The sequence below is a fragment of the Phasianus colchicus genome, chromosome 6, assembly GCF_987193195.1.
Source record: "Phasianus colchicus chromosome 6, bPhaCol1.hap1.1, whole genome shotgun sequence".
Classification (NCBI taxonomy): Eukaryota; Metazoa; Chordata; class Aves; order Galliformes; family Phasianidae; genus Phasianus; species Phasianus colchicus.
The window spans coordinates 43,893,496-43,908,302 of NC_143441.1; the positions used below are offsets into that span (position 1 = coordinate 43,893,496).

A 14,807-nucleotide genomic window follows, 5' to 3' on the forward strand; every position below is an offset into this window, starting at 1 on the left:
GCTGGAAAAGTATCCTGTCACAAAGTGAAACTAACTTGGTTTTCCTAAAGGTCAACATCTTCCATAATTTCTAATGTTATGGTCTGGTGCCTAGTATTAGAGCTCATTTGAATATGTGTATTGAAAGCAGAGAAACAAAAATAAAAAGCAGAAAAAGATTAAATTCCAAATTCTAGGATTTGTGATTTTAATGTTCTTGGAATTGCGTATAGCAAACACTTCTCTTCATAGATCTTGCTTGCCAGATGGTATTAGTGTCAACACAATTTTCCCTCTTTTTTTTATAGTTGCTGGGATACAAATGAGCACGGTGGTCCTTGGTGGGTTATACGAATACCAATTTTAATTTCTATTATAGTAAGTAAACTTTAAAGCATGAATTATATATCAGTTCAGCACTGTGCAGTACATATAGCCATTATTCTTTGCTGCTAGTTACAGACAAGCAAGAACTCTGTATTAATGAGAAGAAATTCATGGTCGGAGACATGTTATAACATCAGATACTGAGCACATTAAGATTTGTTGCCTTCAAAATTTAGCTGCCTCCTATTAAATGAACAGTTGCTTTTATTTGTGCTTCGTTCTTTCTTTAACATCCCTCCTCCTTATGAGCCTAGGGGAAGCAAAAATCTAATTATACTTTTCAATGAATTGAAGATTTGATTTTGCTTGTAAATAGATAGCTCTGCAACTGAGAATCTAATATTATTGCAGCCATAAAAAAATATAGCTGTGTATATCTTTCTTTAATTGGTAGCCTAATGCAAAAGAATACTGTTTGAGAATGCTTCATGGGGCTTTATGTGGAGCTTATTAGAATTACTGGAGTAGCATAATAAAATTCCTGTTCATTGTGGTGACTGTGTAATTAAATTTGTGCATTATAATTTATTGCTTATGTCAATTTCTGAAAATAGTCACAAGGCAAATTAATTCCTTTCAGATACACATGCTTTAGTTTTAAAATTTTAGTCAGAGAAGTTAAGTCATTGTTAGATTATACAAAATCTGAAAAGCCTAAGTTAGCCCAGAATTGACATTGGGCTTTCCTTTCAGTTTGTGCTGCTGAAAACCATTTTGAGAAAACTTGCTATCATTTCTATAGTGTTTAAAGACTAAGCAGCATAGTGTGAAATCAAATGAAGTAAGGGCTCCAAAAAAATCTTTTAGTATACAAAGAAATATATGTGCAACAGAGCTACACAGGAAGAATATGGACCTCAAAAGAGCTGGAGAATGGGAGATGGTCCGGAGTAAACAAAATACACTGAAAGATGAAAGCAAAACAAACCACTTGGTGCTTCCAGAAACATGAAAAAGCCTATGGAGCCTACTGAGGTTCTATTTAAACAGCTGTCTGAGCTAAGACTTTATGTGCCAGATAACAGTACTTCTCCAAAGAAGTCCTAGGTGAGGAGACGAAAGTTACCCAGGTGTTCACTGGCAGACTTGAATTCCAGCTGAATCTTACCACAGAGTAGGAAATGTATTGGGAGGTAAGAAAATGGAGTACTGATTAGTCAGTAAAAAACCCAAGTTATCATAGCATGTGGACCAGAATCATGGAGGCAGAGGGACAGCCATGCTTGTTTTGTACTGGTTCAGTTGCTTGCAGGGTAAGTGGGACTGTAAGCCATATAGACATATTTTGCTGATGACCTTTTCTGGCTTGCCAGGCATGCATGTTTAGAATCCACTGTCACCTTCTAGAGATGTCTCTTGTCTTAGGCAGCGTGTTTTAGGGATGAGAGCAACTAAAGATGACCAAGTGATTCTTTGTGTACTGTGTAAAACCACTTCCTTCCTGCTCTGATTAGATGATTCTTTACCAGTTTGTTCAACCACATTTTGCATCTGGGGAGCTGTGAAAGGAGATTTCAGAAGTACAGGGAGTTATTCAAGGCAGTGACACTCACCCTTTCTTCATAGATAAGTAACACATGTTGTTGGAGCATCTAGAATGCTATTCAAGTTTACTGCTGTACAGAGTGCATGCATAGAGTAAAAGTAGCTAACGAAATGCCATGCAAAATTGGTCACTGATGCATAAAATTATTGCATTCATGGAAAAGCATTTTCAGTATACATACATATTTCCATTTACCTTCAAGAAAAAGTAAAAACTGAAGACATAAGTCTTTGAATAACAAGTTCAAGGCTGCCTGCCATTCATCAATGAAAATAGATCACTACAAATTCTTTGAAAAGGGGTTGTGAAAGTTATGGCATTTCTGAATGAAGGTATGATTTACTGCATCATACTCACACAGTTTTCAGTCTGTTCTTGAGGACTGCAAAACCTAGAATGATTAAAAGGATGATCAGCAGTAACAAATGATTTCAGCATTAGGAATGACAAAGACATATGTGTAATTAATGAGATGGATACGGGAAGATTCTGAAAGAAGCCAGATTTTGGTAAAATAAAGGACAGTAAAACATTAGAGTTCAAAACTGTTATTGACTGTCTTACATGATGGCATAGAGGAAAAGGGCAGATGACAGGTGATACTGAAAATCTTCACTGTTTTCCATTGATTTCTGTGCTATATCCAAACACATTTCACTGGTCAGAAAGTTATATTACCTATATTCTTATTATCCAGAACTAAATAGTTTTGTGAAAGCAAATTCTGAAGCCACTTCTCTAAGTGAGAATAGCTGTGATTAATGCAGTATGTCAGAAGCCTTCTCTGGCATCACCTCCTGACAATTTCAGCTTTAAAAAAGTTAACTGGCAGGTTGCCATACTTGATGCTGTACACAATTTCAGAGTTGTTTAATTAGAGATTCCTATTCCAGACAGATAATTTGGAGTACCACGCATTTGGCAAATTGCTTCCACAACTGCCTTCTTCATACTTCCACTGTAGTGAACTCCTTTCATTCAAGAAAGAGTGGTTTTCATGTGGAAGTTTCTTTCAACTACAGTGCAGATGAAAAACATTCATCATGTTATCTCATATAGCAACTAGTGTAGCAAACTAAGTAGCAGAAAGAAGCAACATGAAGGCAGTTTAAGTGATCACTCAGGCAATGTGTGTAGACTCAAAAACTGACAGCAAGTCAGCCAGTAACAAAGGGTATCAGCAGCATCTTGCTATTGCTCCAGTAAAGAGGCATCAGTTGTTCGTCTTACAGTTTGTCTGCAATCATATTATATTCTCATTTTACTGTTCTTAGATATTCATTCAACAATATACTAATTATATCTATATAAAGACATCACACAAAGGATTTTTGTGGAATCTCAGAACAGTTAGGCTGGCAGGGACCTCTGGAGGACCCTTTGTTCCCTCTGACTGGGTTTACAGGCTCAGCAGTGTCAAGGAATGTTACAAACCCTAAACAAGAATGCATGTTTTTCATTAATCCAAGATTGTGCTTACAGAATGAAAGTGACACATTTGAAAACAGATTTAAAGGTAATATGTGTATGATAGTCAAGAATGTGAGTCCCTTTTCTCTAGTTTTGCAGATAATTTGATGCCTCAGGAACCAAAAGGATGACAGTTTATTCTGTTGTGACAGAAATTAGTGAGGTCTGTCAAGAAAAAGAAGTAATTCTGCTTTTGTGCAAATGTAAATAGTTTTCTTATTTTCTCCTGTTTTGTGGATAACAAATATACAAAGAAATCAAATATACAAAGAAATGGAGGCTCTCCCCTTGTTCACAAATAATAGCTCCAGTGCACACGTGTGTTGTATAATCAAAGAATATTAAGATAGTGTATAATCAAGGAATATTGTATAAAGGAATATTGTATAATCAAATAATATTAAGATGTTTTAATAATGAAATAAACAAGAGAGATAGGCAAAGCAAGACAAAAAGAATAGATAGAACACTTACCTGTATTGTGGGCTCACTCAGGAAACTCCAATGGAGTGGATCTTCAGAAGAGAGATCCTTCCCCACTGGTAGTCAGCTCTTAAATGGGTCTAGGAGGGGTGGAGCCAGCCTGGCTCCACCCCTTCCTGCAGTACAGGTGAATTGCTTTCACCTGTGCTCCCCTGGCTGACTCATTGCTCGCCTCAGGTGATCAATCAGAGGTTCAGGCCGTGACTCAGCAGTTCCCATACATGTGTACTTAAGGTGTATCCTTTGATCTGTAAGCAGTAGTGTGGTATTTAATTCCACAGATTTAATCAGCAAGAATACTGTCTGCTACCTATTACTTTTACATAAGTAATCAAATCAAACTTCAAACTTACCATGCCTGAAAAATATGTGTTTACTTCATTAAAAGCCTGTATTTTCTAATGTACCAAAATATCCAGGAACAGACAGCTAGGGAATGCAAGATGCCAGAAGCCAATGAAGAAACTATGTGAGTGAGATTCAGAGTTCTGCTGAGTGTTAGTCTTGGATGTTCTAGACTGATCAAGGTCTGATCGTAACTTTTTTGTATCCAAGTGCTTCCATTCTCCTTCCATGAAATGAGACAGTCCTAGTGTTCCATTCTAGAATGCTGTTACCAGGATAAAATGTTATACTGCAAGAGTCTGATTTCTTCAGTCATAATGTATTCATCAGTACGCAGGACAGACAGATGTCTGTCTTGATGGAAGTGAACAGATTGCCCATTCAGCAATCTTCTATTCTCCTTATCCAGACAGAAAATAATCAATGTGAAGATGAGAGGCAAGAGAGGATCAAAATTGTGTACAGGACTTAGGTTGTCCTTTTGCTTCCAATCGTAGATCCAAACAACAATTCAGGACAATCATTGATTGCAGTAGATTCTATCCAGTGTCCCATCCTGCCAAGAAAATGTCTTGAGTTGAGATTTCAGATGCAGAGCATTGCTGACAACTGGGGCATTCAGAGGCTCTTCCAGACAAAGACTAATAGCCATGTAGAGGTGCACTGGAGATAACAGACAAACAATAGATTTAACTGTGTAGAGCTAAACATGTTCTGTCGGAGGTACACAGTGCTGACTGCTGAGTTGCTTACTCTGATTTGATGAGCATTTCTTGGTGCTGCATCTTGAATGGAGAAGTCTGAAATCACCATTGTATTTGTTTCTTTGCAGGTGAATTTTATACTTTTCATCAGTATTATAAGAATCTTACTCCAGAAGTTAAGATCACCAGATGTTGGAGGAAATGACCAGTCACAGTACAAGTGAGTCATATTTTTAGGCATTATATATAGAATTAAACTAATCTCTATAAGATTTACTGGCTGAAACCTGCTATTAGCAATTGCTGTGACAATATAATCACGTTTAGTTCAAAAGCTCCTAATTTTAGGTGATTTAATATAGGTTGTAACATTATGTTTAAATAGAGATTAACATAGTTTTTTCACACACCAAATTCAACAAAAAGCAGGCAATTTCATAAAGACCAACAAACTACTCTTGAATTTGAGTTTAATTCCATGAAAGAATATGCTTATGCAAAAAAATATGAGAAATAGTATTTTTCTTTTAATGTATAGGTATTTCATTTTGACATAAAAGTTATTGAAATACCAAAGTGTATGGCTTCAACCTGTTTGAAAACTTCTTTTTTCATTTACAAAACACTTTTTGTTTTAATATTTTAATATATTTTAAGAGGAAGTTGTTCCCATAAGTTGTTAAAAGGAAATATAATGTGCTTCATAGACCTACTCAGTTCCTTTTTGTTTTTGTGTTATTGAATTAATTGAATATGTGAGAGAACTAAATCAACCTAGATGAAATTACACAGTCACCATAGTATTATCTAGCACATTGAAATGCATAAGTATATATGGCAGGAAATCTATATGTATATATACATATATATTTATACAGGCAGGAAATCTGCACGTTTATTTCTTGAGAGAGAAAATTTTGTTTCCCTGTGGTATTTATGTATTTTGTGAAAACGAAGCATTCCCTTCCTGTCTCTCCCATCATTTTCCATAGTTTACTGCAGTCTTATTAGTTCTGTAACAGCAACCTTGTCCTTCATTGTTCAGCCATATGAATTCTTTGCTTTTAGCAATTGATTGCCTGATTAAGTTTGGATTGGGTAGTCTTTAGCAGATACTCATGGGAACAGCAGATTAACCTTCTCAAGAAATACTGTTTCTACAGATCAAATTAAAGGTCTGGAAGGCTCATTTTTCAAAATGCAAATGCGCTTTCTAAAATACAATGAAGAATAAGGCTATTTTTTTCTGTGTCTTTCCTTCGCTAAAACAGAAAGTGCTATCAGCTGGACAAAATATTGCTACAGGAATGAAGTGAAAGTATAAAACAAGTACTACCCATTTCAAATCATCATTTTTTTTCCCTTCCTCTGTCCCATTTGTGTCTTTACCTGGTTCCATCCTTTTTGATGCTCATTTTACTTTTGCAGTAGGAAAAGTTAAGTTGAAATAAAATCAGTTTTCCACTTCACTTGAGAAACCAGGAAATTTGCTGCCCTCATCATCTCCTTCAGTTGTAAATGAATTTCTTCTGCCAGAGAAACCCTGTTGCTACCACTTACTGATATCACTTTTAAATATGAGGTTTTTTACTATTCTCGAGAAATTTTGCTGTCAGAACTGATTATTTCCACATAAACAGATGTAGCCTCTGGGACACTATGAGTGAAGGAAGGCCTTGAAGACTGACACAGAAAAAATAAAACTGCTTTTAATACCTTGACTATTCTAATAAAGTAGGGAAATCACAGCAGCATCCTTTCATTGTTGGATCCAGTTAGATTCACCAAGAGAGTGATGAATTATGGTACTCAACATTACAGCTTTTTGAATATTATCTGATACCAGACATCCATAATCATGCATGACTGGTCCTCCATAATACATAAAAGTGATGTCATTAGAGTGAAATGGGTGACAGATGAGGGATAATTAGCAATTCATCATTTCACTGGTTTCAGGGGCAGTTTGTCAAAACTGTCCTGCTTAATAATGAAAAGTTGACATTCTTAACTTCAGTAGTGTCTCATGATAAATTGCATTACGTAATTTATAACATTAAAATTTTTTCATGGGTATATATTTCATACTGTCACTACAGTAGTGAATTTGGGGGTAAATCTGAAATTTCTGATTTAAATATCACAGCTGAGTTTATTCTGGATTGCATTTCCTTGCCTACTTTGCGTATAAATTATACGAGCATCCTTACAGGTGGCAATTTAAAAGAAAGAAACCTGAAAATACTAATTTAAGACATAGAATTCACCTTTACACAAGAACTGTAAAATTTTGCAGGAAGTCAGTATTCCTCCCCATTCTCAACAATTCATGGTGGTGCTCGGGGACATGATTTAGTTGTTAGAGTTAGGGTAGTATGGTTAGGTTGTGGTTGGCCTTGATGATCTTTACGGTCTTTTCAAACCTGAGTGATTCTACGATTCATGCAATGTAAAAAATGTCCTGAATGCCCTGATAGCCTCTTGTGAGACAGGCTGGGAACTTGTTGTATGTCAAAGAGGCACAGCAGAGGACAGGTCCGACGCCCTACTGTTGTCCAGAGGTCAATGGAAAAAATGTCTTTTGATTTAGAAAGACCCTGGAGCCTTCATCAGATTTTGGAAGAGCAGAGGGTCAGCCAGATCAAGTAGAGCTGCACACATTAATTTATAAAGGTTATTGTGTGGATAATCTTACAGCAAACTTGAAAGGAAAACAGTTTTTATTAAATGTCTCCTTTAACTCTTCATAAAATGCAAGTCATATAAGGGTTCATATTCATTTATCTAAATGAAATTGCATTAGGTTCTTACCTTAGTAAAGCGAGAGCTTATCATTAAACTTTGGCTTTTTCTGCTTCGTCTATCCAGGAGACTTGCAAAATCCACATTGTTGCTTATTCCATTATTTGGAGTTCACTACACAGTGTTTGCTCTGTTTCCTGACCGCAGTTCCAACAATTACAAAATAATTTTTGAGTTGTGTTTGGGATCTTTTCAGGTAAATTTTCAAGTTTTCATTCAAGTTTTATTGACTTAGGTTAGTGCTGCATACCAAGTAATGAATATTTTCTGTTTCTAGGGATTGATTGTTGCAGTCCTATATTGTTTTTTGAACAGTGAGGTAAGTCTTGTTTTTGTATCGAGGATATTAATTGCTGTTTTCAGTAAATGTATAAATAAGTGCCGCTATAATTTCACTCTGTGTAACATGTAGCTGTTTTAGAAAATGTTTGCATTCCTGCTGATAGAATATACACATTTCTGTGCAGCAGGATAAATCAGTGTATTTGGGTGAAGAGTTAAGAGCCTTTTGAAATCTAATTCCTTGCAAATGGCAGTGCATCTTTACTTAATGTGATCCGATTCTGACCCTGGTAGAAGTTCTGTGAACTGTCCAAGTGAGGTGCAACAAGCTTAGCAATTCATGCAAAACTTGGAACAGAATTTAGTAAATATTTAGGGTATGATGTTGGCACACCAGCTACTTTTTAAGGTATGATACGTGTTAAATAGCATTCTGTGTGTCAGGAAGAATCTGTCTGAAGAAGACAGCTGCTTGCAATGGGAACTGACATCCTTGTCTACTATTGTACTGGTCTTTGATATTCCAAAGATGATTGATTTGAGGCTAATCACTTCACAAAGTACAAGTGATTAATAGCTAGCAACTATTTTAATAAAAGCCACTCGTGGCAATACAAGTGATACAAATCTGAATTTAAAAGAGGCCTTGGGATTTCTCTTCACAAACACTGTAGGTGCAGTTTTCACCTCAGCTTTGTAAAAACTGGTTAGAATTTGTTCCCAGAAGTCCACATTTAGTAGCCAGTAAATGTGGAAAAGTTTCTCAGGTAAAAAGAATGTTTTCATTTTGTGCATTTTCTTTTTAACGCAGGTACAAGGAGAGCTGAAAAGAAAATGGCGGAGTTTATGCTGGAAGCAGACAGCAGGCAGAGACTACAGACTGCACAGCTCGATCTCTCGAAATGGATCAGAAAGTGTTTCTCAGCTCCATCGGAATTCAAGGGCTCAGTCATTCATGCAGACAGAGACCACTATGATATAAATCAGTTAGGTTCCCAAAACATGCAAAAACTGTGGGATACATTTGTTATATGCAGCTTGATGTGGTATTTTTTAAAATGTACAGTTTATTGCTTGGCTTTTCTATATGTTGGTACTTGGGAAATGGATTTGTGCAGTCAAGCAGGTAATAACAAAGACACCTGCCTCATGGATGCTTTCTGTTCTTTTCTTTAGTGACATTCATGCTAGTTTTTATGGTCTCTTGCCATGGATTAGCCATAACTATTCAAAAATTCATCTACTCATTTATGAAGGTCCCTCTTGCCCCCAGCCTGTCTGTGAAACAGATGTGTGGGATCCTATTCAATGTAGGCTGCTTTGTTACCTGATGAAAAGGTTATGACAGGAAGCAGGAAAATTTCTTAAACTATATTTATAGGTAATACTTCTTTCCTTAAGGATTAGGAAATTCTTTCCTAATTATGGAAAAGAAAGCAAAAATAAAGGAATTTGAGGCTATAATTAACCACACTGGGAGCTAAGTGTGCTAATCCAGGAAATCATTAACTTTTCACGGAGAGGAAAAAAAAAAAAAAGTAAGGCTTATTAGCTAATCATATGAATTGCAGGGGCTAATTTCTACAGTTTGATTCCTATTCTGTTGTCCTCTTTGAAAGTGTAGGTTTTTTTATGTTTTGGTGCAGAACATAGGACTGCCTTTGCAGTCCAAGGCTATTGTAATTGTTTTGATTAAAACATCAGCATTTGCCAGTAGTGCTGTTCTAATCACCAGTTGTACTCTTCTGTTTAAAATCAAAGAGATTTGTGTTGATCTTTTATTAAACAATTTTCTGAAGAGGTGCTTTATTGCTAGAGCAGTCTATCATAAGATAAACAGCCTTGGAGAGCATTACCCATTGAAAATATCATTTTTATTTAATATTTTCATTGAATTATATCTCTAGAACTACATACTTGGCAGCTGAAACAAGAAATATTGCAATAATGTTAGAACTCCCATTTAAGAAATAATGTAAGTTCTCTTAGTTTGATTCTATTCTGTGTCTATCTGAGATGATTTAAAATTCAGTCGTGGCCACGATTCCAAAAAAAAAAAACAAAAAACCGCAATCCCTAAAAATGACCATAAAAGGCATAAAGGAAGGAATTCTCAGCAACTCCAAGCCTCCTGTGCAGCCACTTTGTAAAAAAAAGACATGGAACTGACAAGTTCTTATAAAAACACATAGAACATTTGCAGTCTTAAAAGAAATAAACCCAGTGATGCTTATTTCTCATGTTATGTTTAACCACGTCCACTGTAAATGACAAGTTTTGCATGAGCATTGTTGACTGATAACAGCAATTGCCATGATATCTCAGATGATAGATCATATGAAGCCAGCAGAAAACAAGGTCGGTAATATTGCCAGGGAAAGGGAAGAGTAGTGGCAAGGGCATGTCTTGGCAGGCTTTCATGTACACTCCTGAAAATATTAGTGGGAATACTGTTGGCAGTCATCAGAGTGTCTGTACACCTCTTGTTCTGATTTAATTTAGCTATTTATTGGTTGAACACAATTTAGTGTAATGGGATTACCCTGGAGTGATACATAGTTCTGTCACATCAAAGACAGGAATGTCCCAAGACTGCCTGAGGGACACATGGACAGATTACTTTCTAGTTGCTGATGGTGATCAGAATATCTAAATTTATAAAGTTAACTTAAATTTTCCCCTTCAGAGATGATGATTTTAGCTAGGTGCTTGATAAATTTAGATGAAATTTATCTACCCTAATTTATGCCCTAAAAAGCCAAATGCCTGTTTCTGAGCTAAAGACTCATTTTAAGTGCCTTCCATATTAGTCAGAAAGAAGTAGGTGCTTGTTGTAGATGATTCATCCCATGTTCTGCTGTGCATCCAGGGCACATAAGTTGAATCATGGTTTTTTCACAGAATCACAGAATGGCCAGGGTTGGAAGGGACTCGAGGATCATGAATCTCCAATCCCCCTGCCACATGCAGGGCCATCAACCTCCCCATTTGATGCTGACCATTAGACCAGGCTGCCCAGTGCCTCCAACCTGGCCTTGAACACCTTTAGGGACGGGGCATCCACAGCCTCTCTGGGCAGCCTGTTCCAGTACCTCAGCACTTTCTCTGTAAAGAACTTCTCCCTGACTCCAAATCTAAATCTTTCCTCCCTCAACTTAAAACCATTTCCCCTCGTCCTGCAGTTATCAACCCTTCCAAAGAGTTGATTCCCCTCAACTAGAATGTATAGAATAGAATAGAACTGAAATCAACTAGAGTCAACTAGAATAGAATAGAACTGAAATGAACAGAAACTCACCCTATGTCTGCAATTAGGCCTCTCCAGAAGAGTCTGTTCAGTTGTGTTGCTAACAGATAACTAAATACTCTCTTTTAAGCCACGTAAGCTGATTGACCAAACTTATCCTCCCATAAACGTTAACATGAAGGTAATGAAGGAACCCTACTTAGTCCATTCAATGGGATGTCCCTGTGGTTGACTGTCCTCCATGATAAACCCAATGGCCTTACAACCTGTATTGATTTGCCTGGGTTCAACTTTCAGGAGTTGTTTTTTTTAGGTGTTTGCCTTTTTGTCTTTTGTAGATGTGTCATACAATAAAACAAAGTGCTCGTGTCTACGAGAAATTTTCTTTAAGTGAAATCTTTAGAATCTTAACACTTAAAACCATCTTAATTTCCTGAGAAACTAAACATGTCAGACACTTACTCAGATGATTTTTCCTGTTTGTCTTCTGTGCCTCATTCAAATTTAGAATATTTTCATCCACAGAAAATGGAACATTGCAGTATATCCCTTCAGGAAGGCGTACAACACTGACCACATTTCTCACTCCCACTAAGAGTTGACATGGACATACCATTACTTGTGCAGTCATTTCAACTGCTGACCAGGAGCTGATTAATACTACTGGCTGATTTTTCAACGTGTAAATTAGTGACATTGTTAAAGTACGTTGATCTTGGTGTCTGGCTCAGGTGCATTAAGGCATCCTTTAAGCCACTGAGAGCAGTGCTGGTTTCCATGAAATGCTGTGATTGATAAGTGTTTAAGTAGCTTCTCCATGTATACCATGCTGGAGTGCACTAGAGCCCAACAGACTGCATCAAACAAAGTGGTGATGCAGTAGCAGCTGAGGAACTTCCCAGTTTAAGCGTATGTTGGGACTGTACCGTAGCGTTAATAACTTGCTAGCCACAAAAAGTGACAGTTTAAAAAGCTTTCTAGAGTCAAGTCAGAGGCAGCTTGCCCCACTGTGTAGCACTTCACATCCTGACACACCCCAGACAGAGGTTTCCCTCTGCCTTTAACATGATGAAGGGGGAAAGCTGAGTGCCTCAGCAAACTGCAGTCTGTCTGATGGTGTGTGAAACAATTCATTGCCAAGTGCACATACCTCACACACCAAGCATGAGGGCTGAGATGAGTCATTGCCATTATTTGTTTCCCATTCTTGTGAGTGGTAAAAAACTTATCCTGTTGACACTGAATTTGTCCATTTCAGCAAAGTGATTGTGCCTAAAGTCCAAACTCATTTCTGCAGTTCTTTATTTAGGCAATTTTAATGAAAATTAAACATTAAATATGTCTGATAAAAAGTACAACCAGAAAGTAGCCTGTAGAGAAAGCTACTTTGTGTGTTAGGGTTGTTGTCTGAGCAATTGCTGTGTGTGCAAAGTAATACAGGAAATACTTTTACAAGCAAAAGTTCCTTCACATTACCATGAGTGCCTAGATAAGCTGTGGGCCACCAGTACTGCCACCTTGATGTAACCAAATAGCAGCAGGTAGTATTGAGCAGTACTATTCTGCTCAAGAGTATTGAAACTCTAATTTCTGACATCTATGTAATAAGAGTATATCAACACATATCAGTAAACCAGTATGTCAGCTATTTAAAAAAGCATTTTTTGATATGATTTAACCATTCTTTAATCTGGTTCTGCCCAATGATGACAGTATGTTCATACCATTTCCACTGCTAGCTAAAGCAGTGGCTGAAATGTCCCCAGATCCTTTATTCTCCAGAGCACTGTAGTAAATTTCTGCAGCTTTCCTCCCTCCCCCTTCCTGGAGCATTATTATGGGTATTGTTTTGAAATTCTCTTTTGTTGTCTTTATAACTTTTTATCTGTTGAGTACAGTAATAATTAAAGATGATGTAAATGAATGTGATTATTTTTTACAAAATGTACAGAATATGATGATGTATAGATTAATGCATGTAAATAGATTTCCTTTTCATACTTTAATTCACTATACATTTGCTCTGGTTTTACTCTTCTTTTTTGTTTTAGTGTCACATACCTAACAGCCTTCTCTGTGATGTTGTATATAAAGCTGTGAACAAACAAGCGTTTACATCTTTATGCTATCAGTGATAACAGTAATTAATAACACCATGATGAACTGAAGAGGAGTCAGAATAAAAATTTTAAAGATTTTGCACAGAACTTCTATATGTCAATACCTGTGTGGCTGGCAGCTATTTTCCAAATTACTACGTCTTGCTTAATTGTGTTGTCTATGTGTCTTTGAGAAGCACCACATAACGGACCTAGAACAAAAATAAAGATTATGTAGAGGGAATACTATATATCTTATCTCTTTAAGGGAAGAAATGCATATGTATTCATACATCTACAGTGTGTATTCTTTAGAAAACCAAGTGCACTCAGAAACTAGATGTTAGAACTAGGAATAGTTCTCTGGCCTTGGCAGCTGGAAGTTCCACAGCAATAGGATTGAAACTGAACCTGACTGCACAGGAAAAACCAAGGCTGCCCCTGCCATGGCAGTGACTCATGGAGAGGGACAAATGGGAGCAGGACTCGATGCCAGCGAAAGAGGTGAGCTTGCACAACAGCCACCCCAACAAAGCATGGTCCTCAGCAGGCAACAACATCCCACAGGGACAAATGATAGAGAGCTGTTTTGCCATCCCTCATGGTCCAGGGAGTCTGCTTATCTGTGGCATCACAGCAGTTAACGTCACTGGGAAGGGTCTTCTTACCCTTGAGACAGCTGAGCTCTCATCCTCTCCCAGCTCTGTGGTCAGCATATCAGTCTGAACCCATTTGCATTCAACTACACTGGGGAGGAATCAAGCCCAACTTTTGCTCAGGAAAGGCAGCAGCCTGAGTCCAAAGCTGCAGGTTGCTGTGTAAAGGCAGAGTCTGTGTACAGCCTCCCCACAATGCTGTAATTTTAGTAGAGTTTGGGCAGTAACTTAATAGGGAAATCCTGGCTTTCAGGGTGAACTTGTGCTGCACATGCTATGGTGTTAATGGGAAGGTTCCCACGTGTCCAACCAAAGAAAATAAAAATTCTTAGTATAAATAATAGAACATAATAGTATTTATAACTGACTGCATTTGAATATTTTCATCTTTTCCTAATAACATAGGCTGGGATAAATAGTGATCAATTTGACATGAAGTTTGGGTTGAAATACTGTATCCAAGCATTTAATAAGTAAATATATATTGAATCAAACTAGTCATATATTTTGAACAGTCAAAATAAAGATTTTTCTAGATATATGCTACAAAATACAGTCAGTGTCCTGGGTTATGTAATTAAATATTAATATTAGCTTTGGAAAATGAAATCGAAGAGCCAAGCTCTATGTTGAAGTTCTTCATTTCTAAGCTAGTGCCTTCGTAATTGGGACTGCTTTTCAATACAAGCCTATTGAGCTGTGAGATTCTCTGTTCTGAAAGGCTTCATTTAGCAATGCCCACCGGCCACAGCTCATCCCTGGTTTCCTACTTACATTCTTCACCTGCTCCTAATTAGGCAGAAAAAG

At 37.1% G+C, this 14,807-nt stretch overlaps 2 protein-coding genes across 24 annotated transcripts in view; one reads left to right on the forward strand and one right to left on the reverse strand.

Moving 5' to 3' along the window:
• The window catches only part of LOC116244367 (uncharacterized), a 40,414-nt gene extending 35,378 nt beyond the window's left edge, over nt 1-5,036 (reverse strand). For 5 of the 22 annotated variants that reach the window (XR_016467894.1, XR_016467892.1, XR_016467891.1 and 2 more), the window contains exons 1-3: nt 3,857-5,003; nt 2,270-2,303; nt 1,663-1,865 (exon numbers count right to left, since the gene is read on the reverse strand). Coding sequence is in view for 6 of the 22 variants with exons in the window: in XM_090143127.1 (XP_089999253.1) it covers nt 1,707-1,857 (151 nt within the window). In the remaining 16 variants the exon portion in view is untranslated. Of the gene's footprint in view, nt 1-1,662; nt 1,866-2,269; nt 2,304-3,856 lie in introns of all 22 variants that reach the window. The other 17 variants (XM_090143130.1, XM_090143125.1, XM_090143129.1 and 14 more) reach the window with 15 other exon arrangements.
• Nucleotides 1-14,602, forward strand: part of VIPR2 (vasoactive intestinal peptide receptor 2) — a 53,313-nt gene extending 38,711 nt beyond the window's left edge. The window contains exons 9-14 of one of the 2 annotated variants that reach the window (XM_090143124.1): nt 288-357; nt 5,043-5,134; nt 7,783-7,912; nt 7,994-8,035; nt 8,810-8,984; nt 11,771-14,602. In XM_090143124.1, coding sequence (XP_089999250.1) covers nt 288-357; nt 5,043-5,134; nt 7,783-7,912; nt 7,994-8,035; nt 8,810-8,980 — 505 coding nt within the window. In that variant the 3' untranslated portion in view covers nt 8,981-8,984; nt 11,771-14,602. Of the gene's footprint in view, nt 1-287; nt 358-5,042; nt 5,135-7,782; nt 7,913-7,993; nt 8,036-8,809; nt 11,634-11,770 lie in introns of those variants that run through there. The other variant, XM_031615974.2, reaches the window with a different exon arrangement.
• Nucleotides 14,603-14,807: the final 205 nt, after the last annotated feature.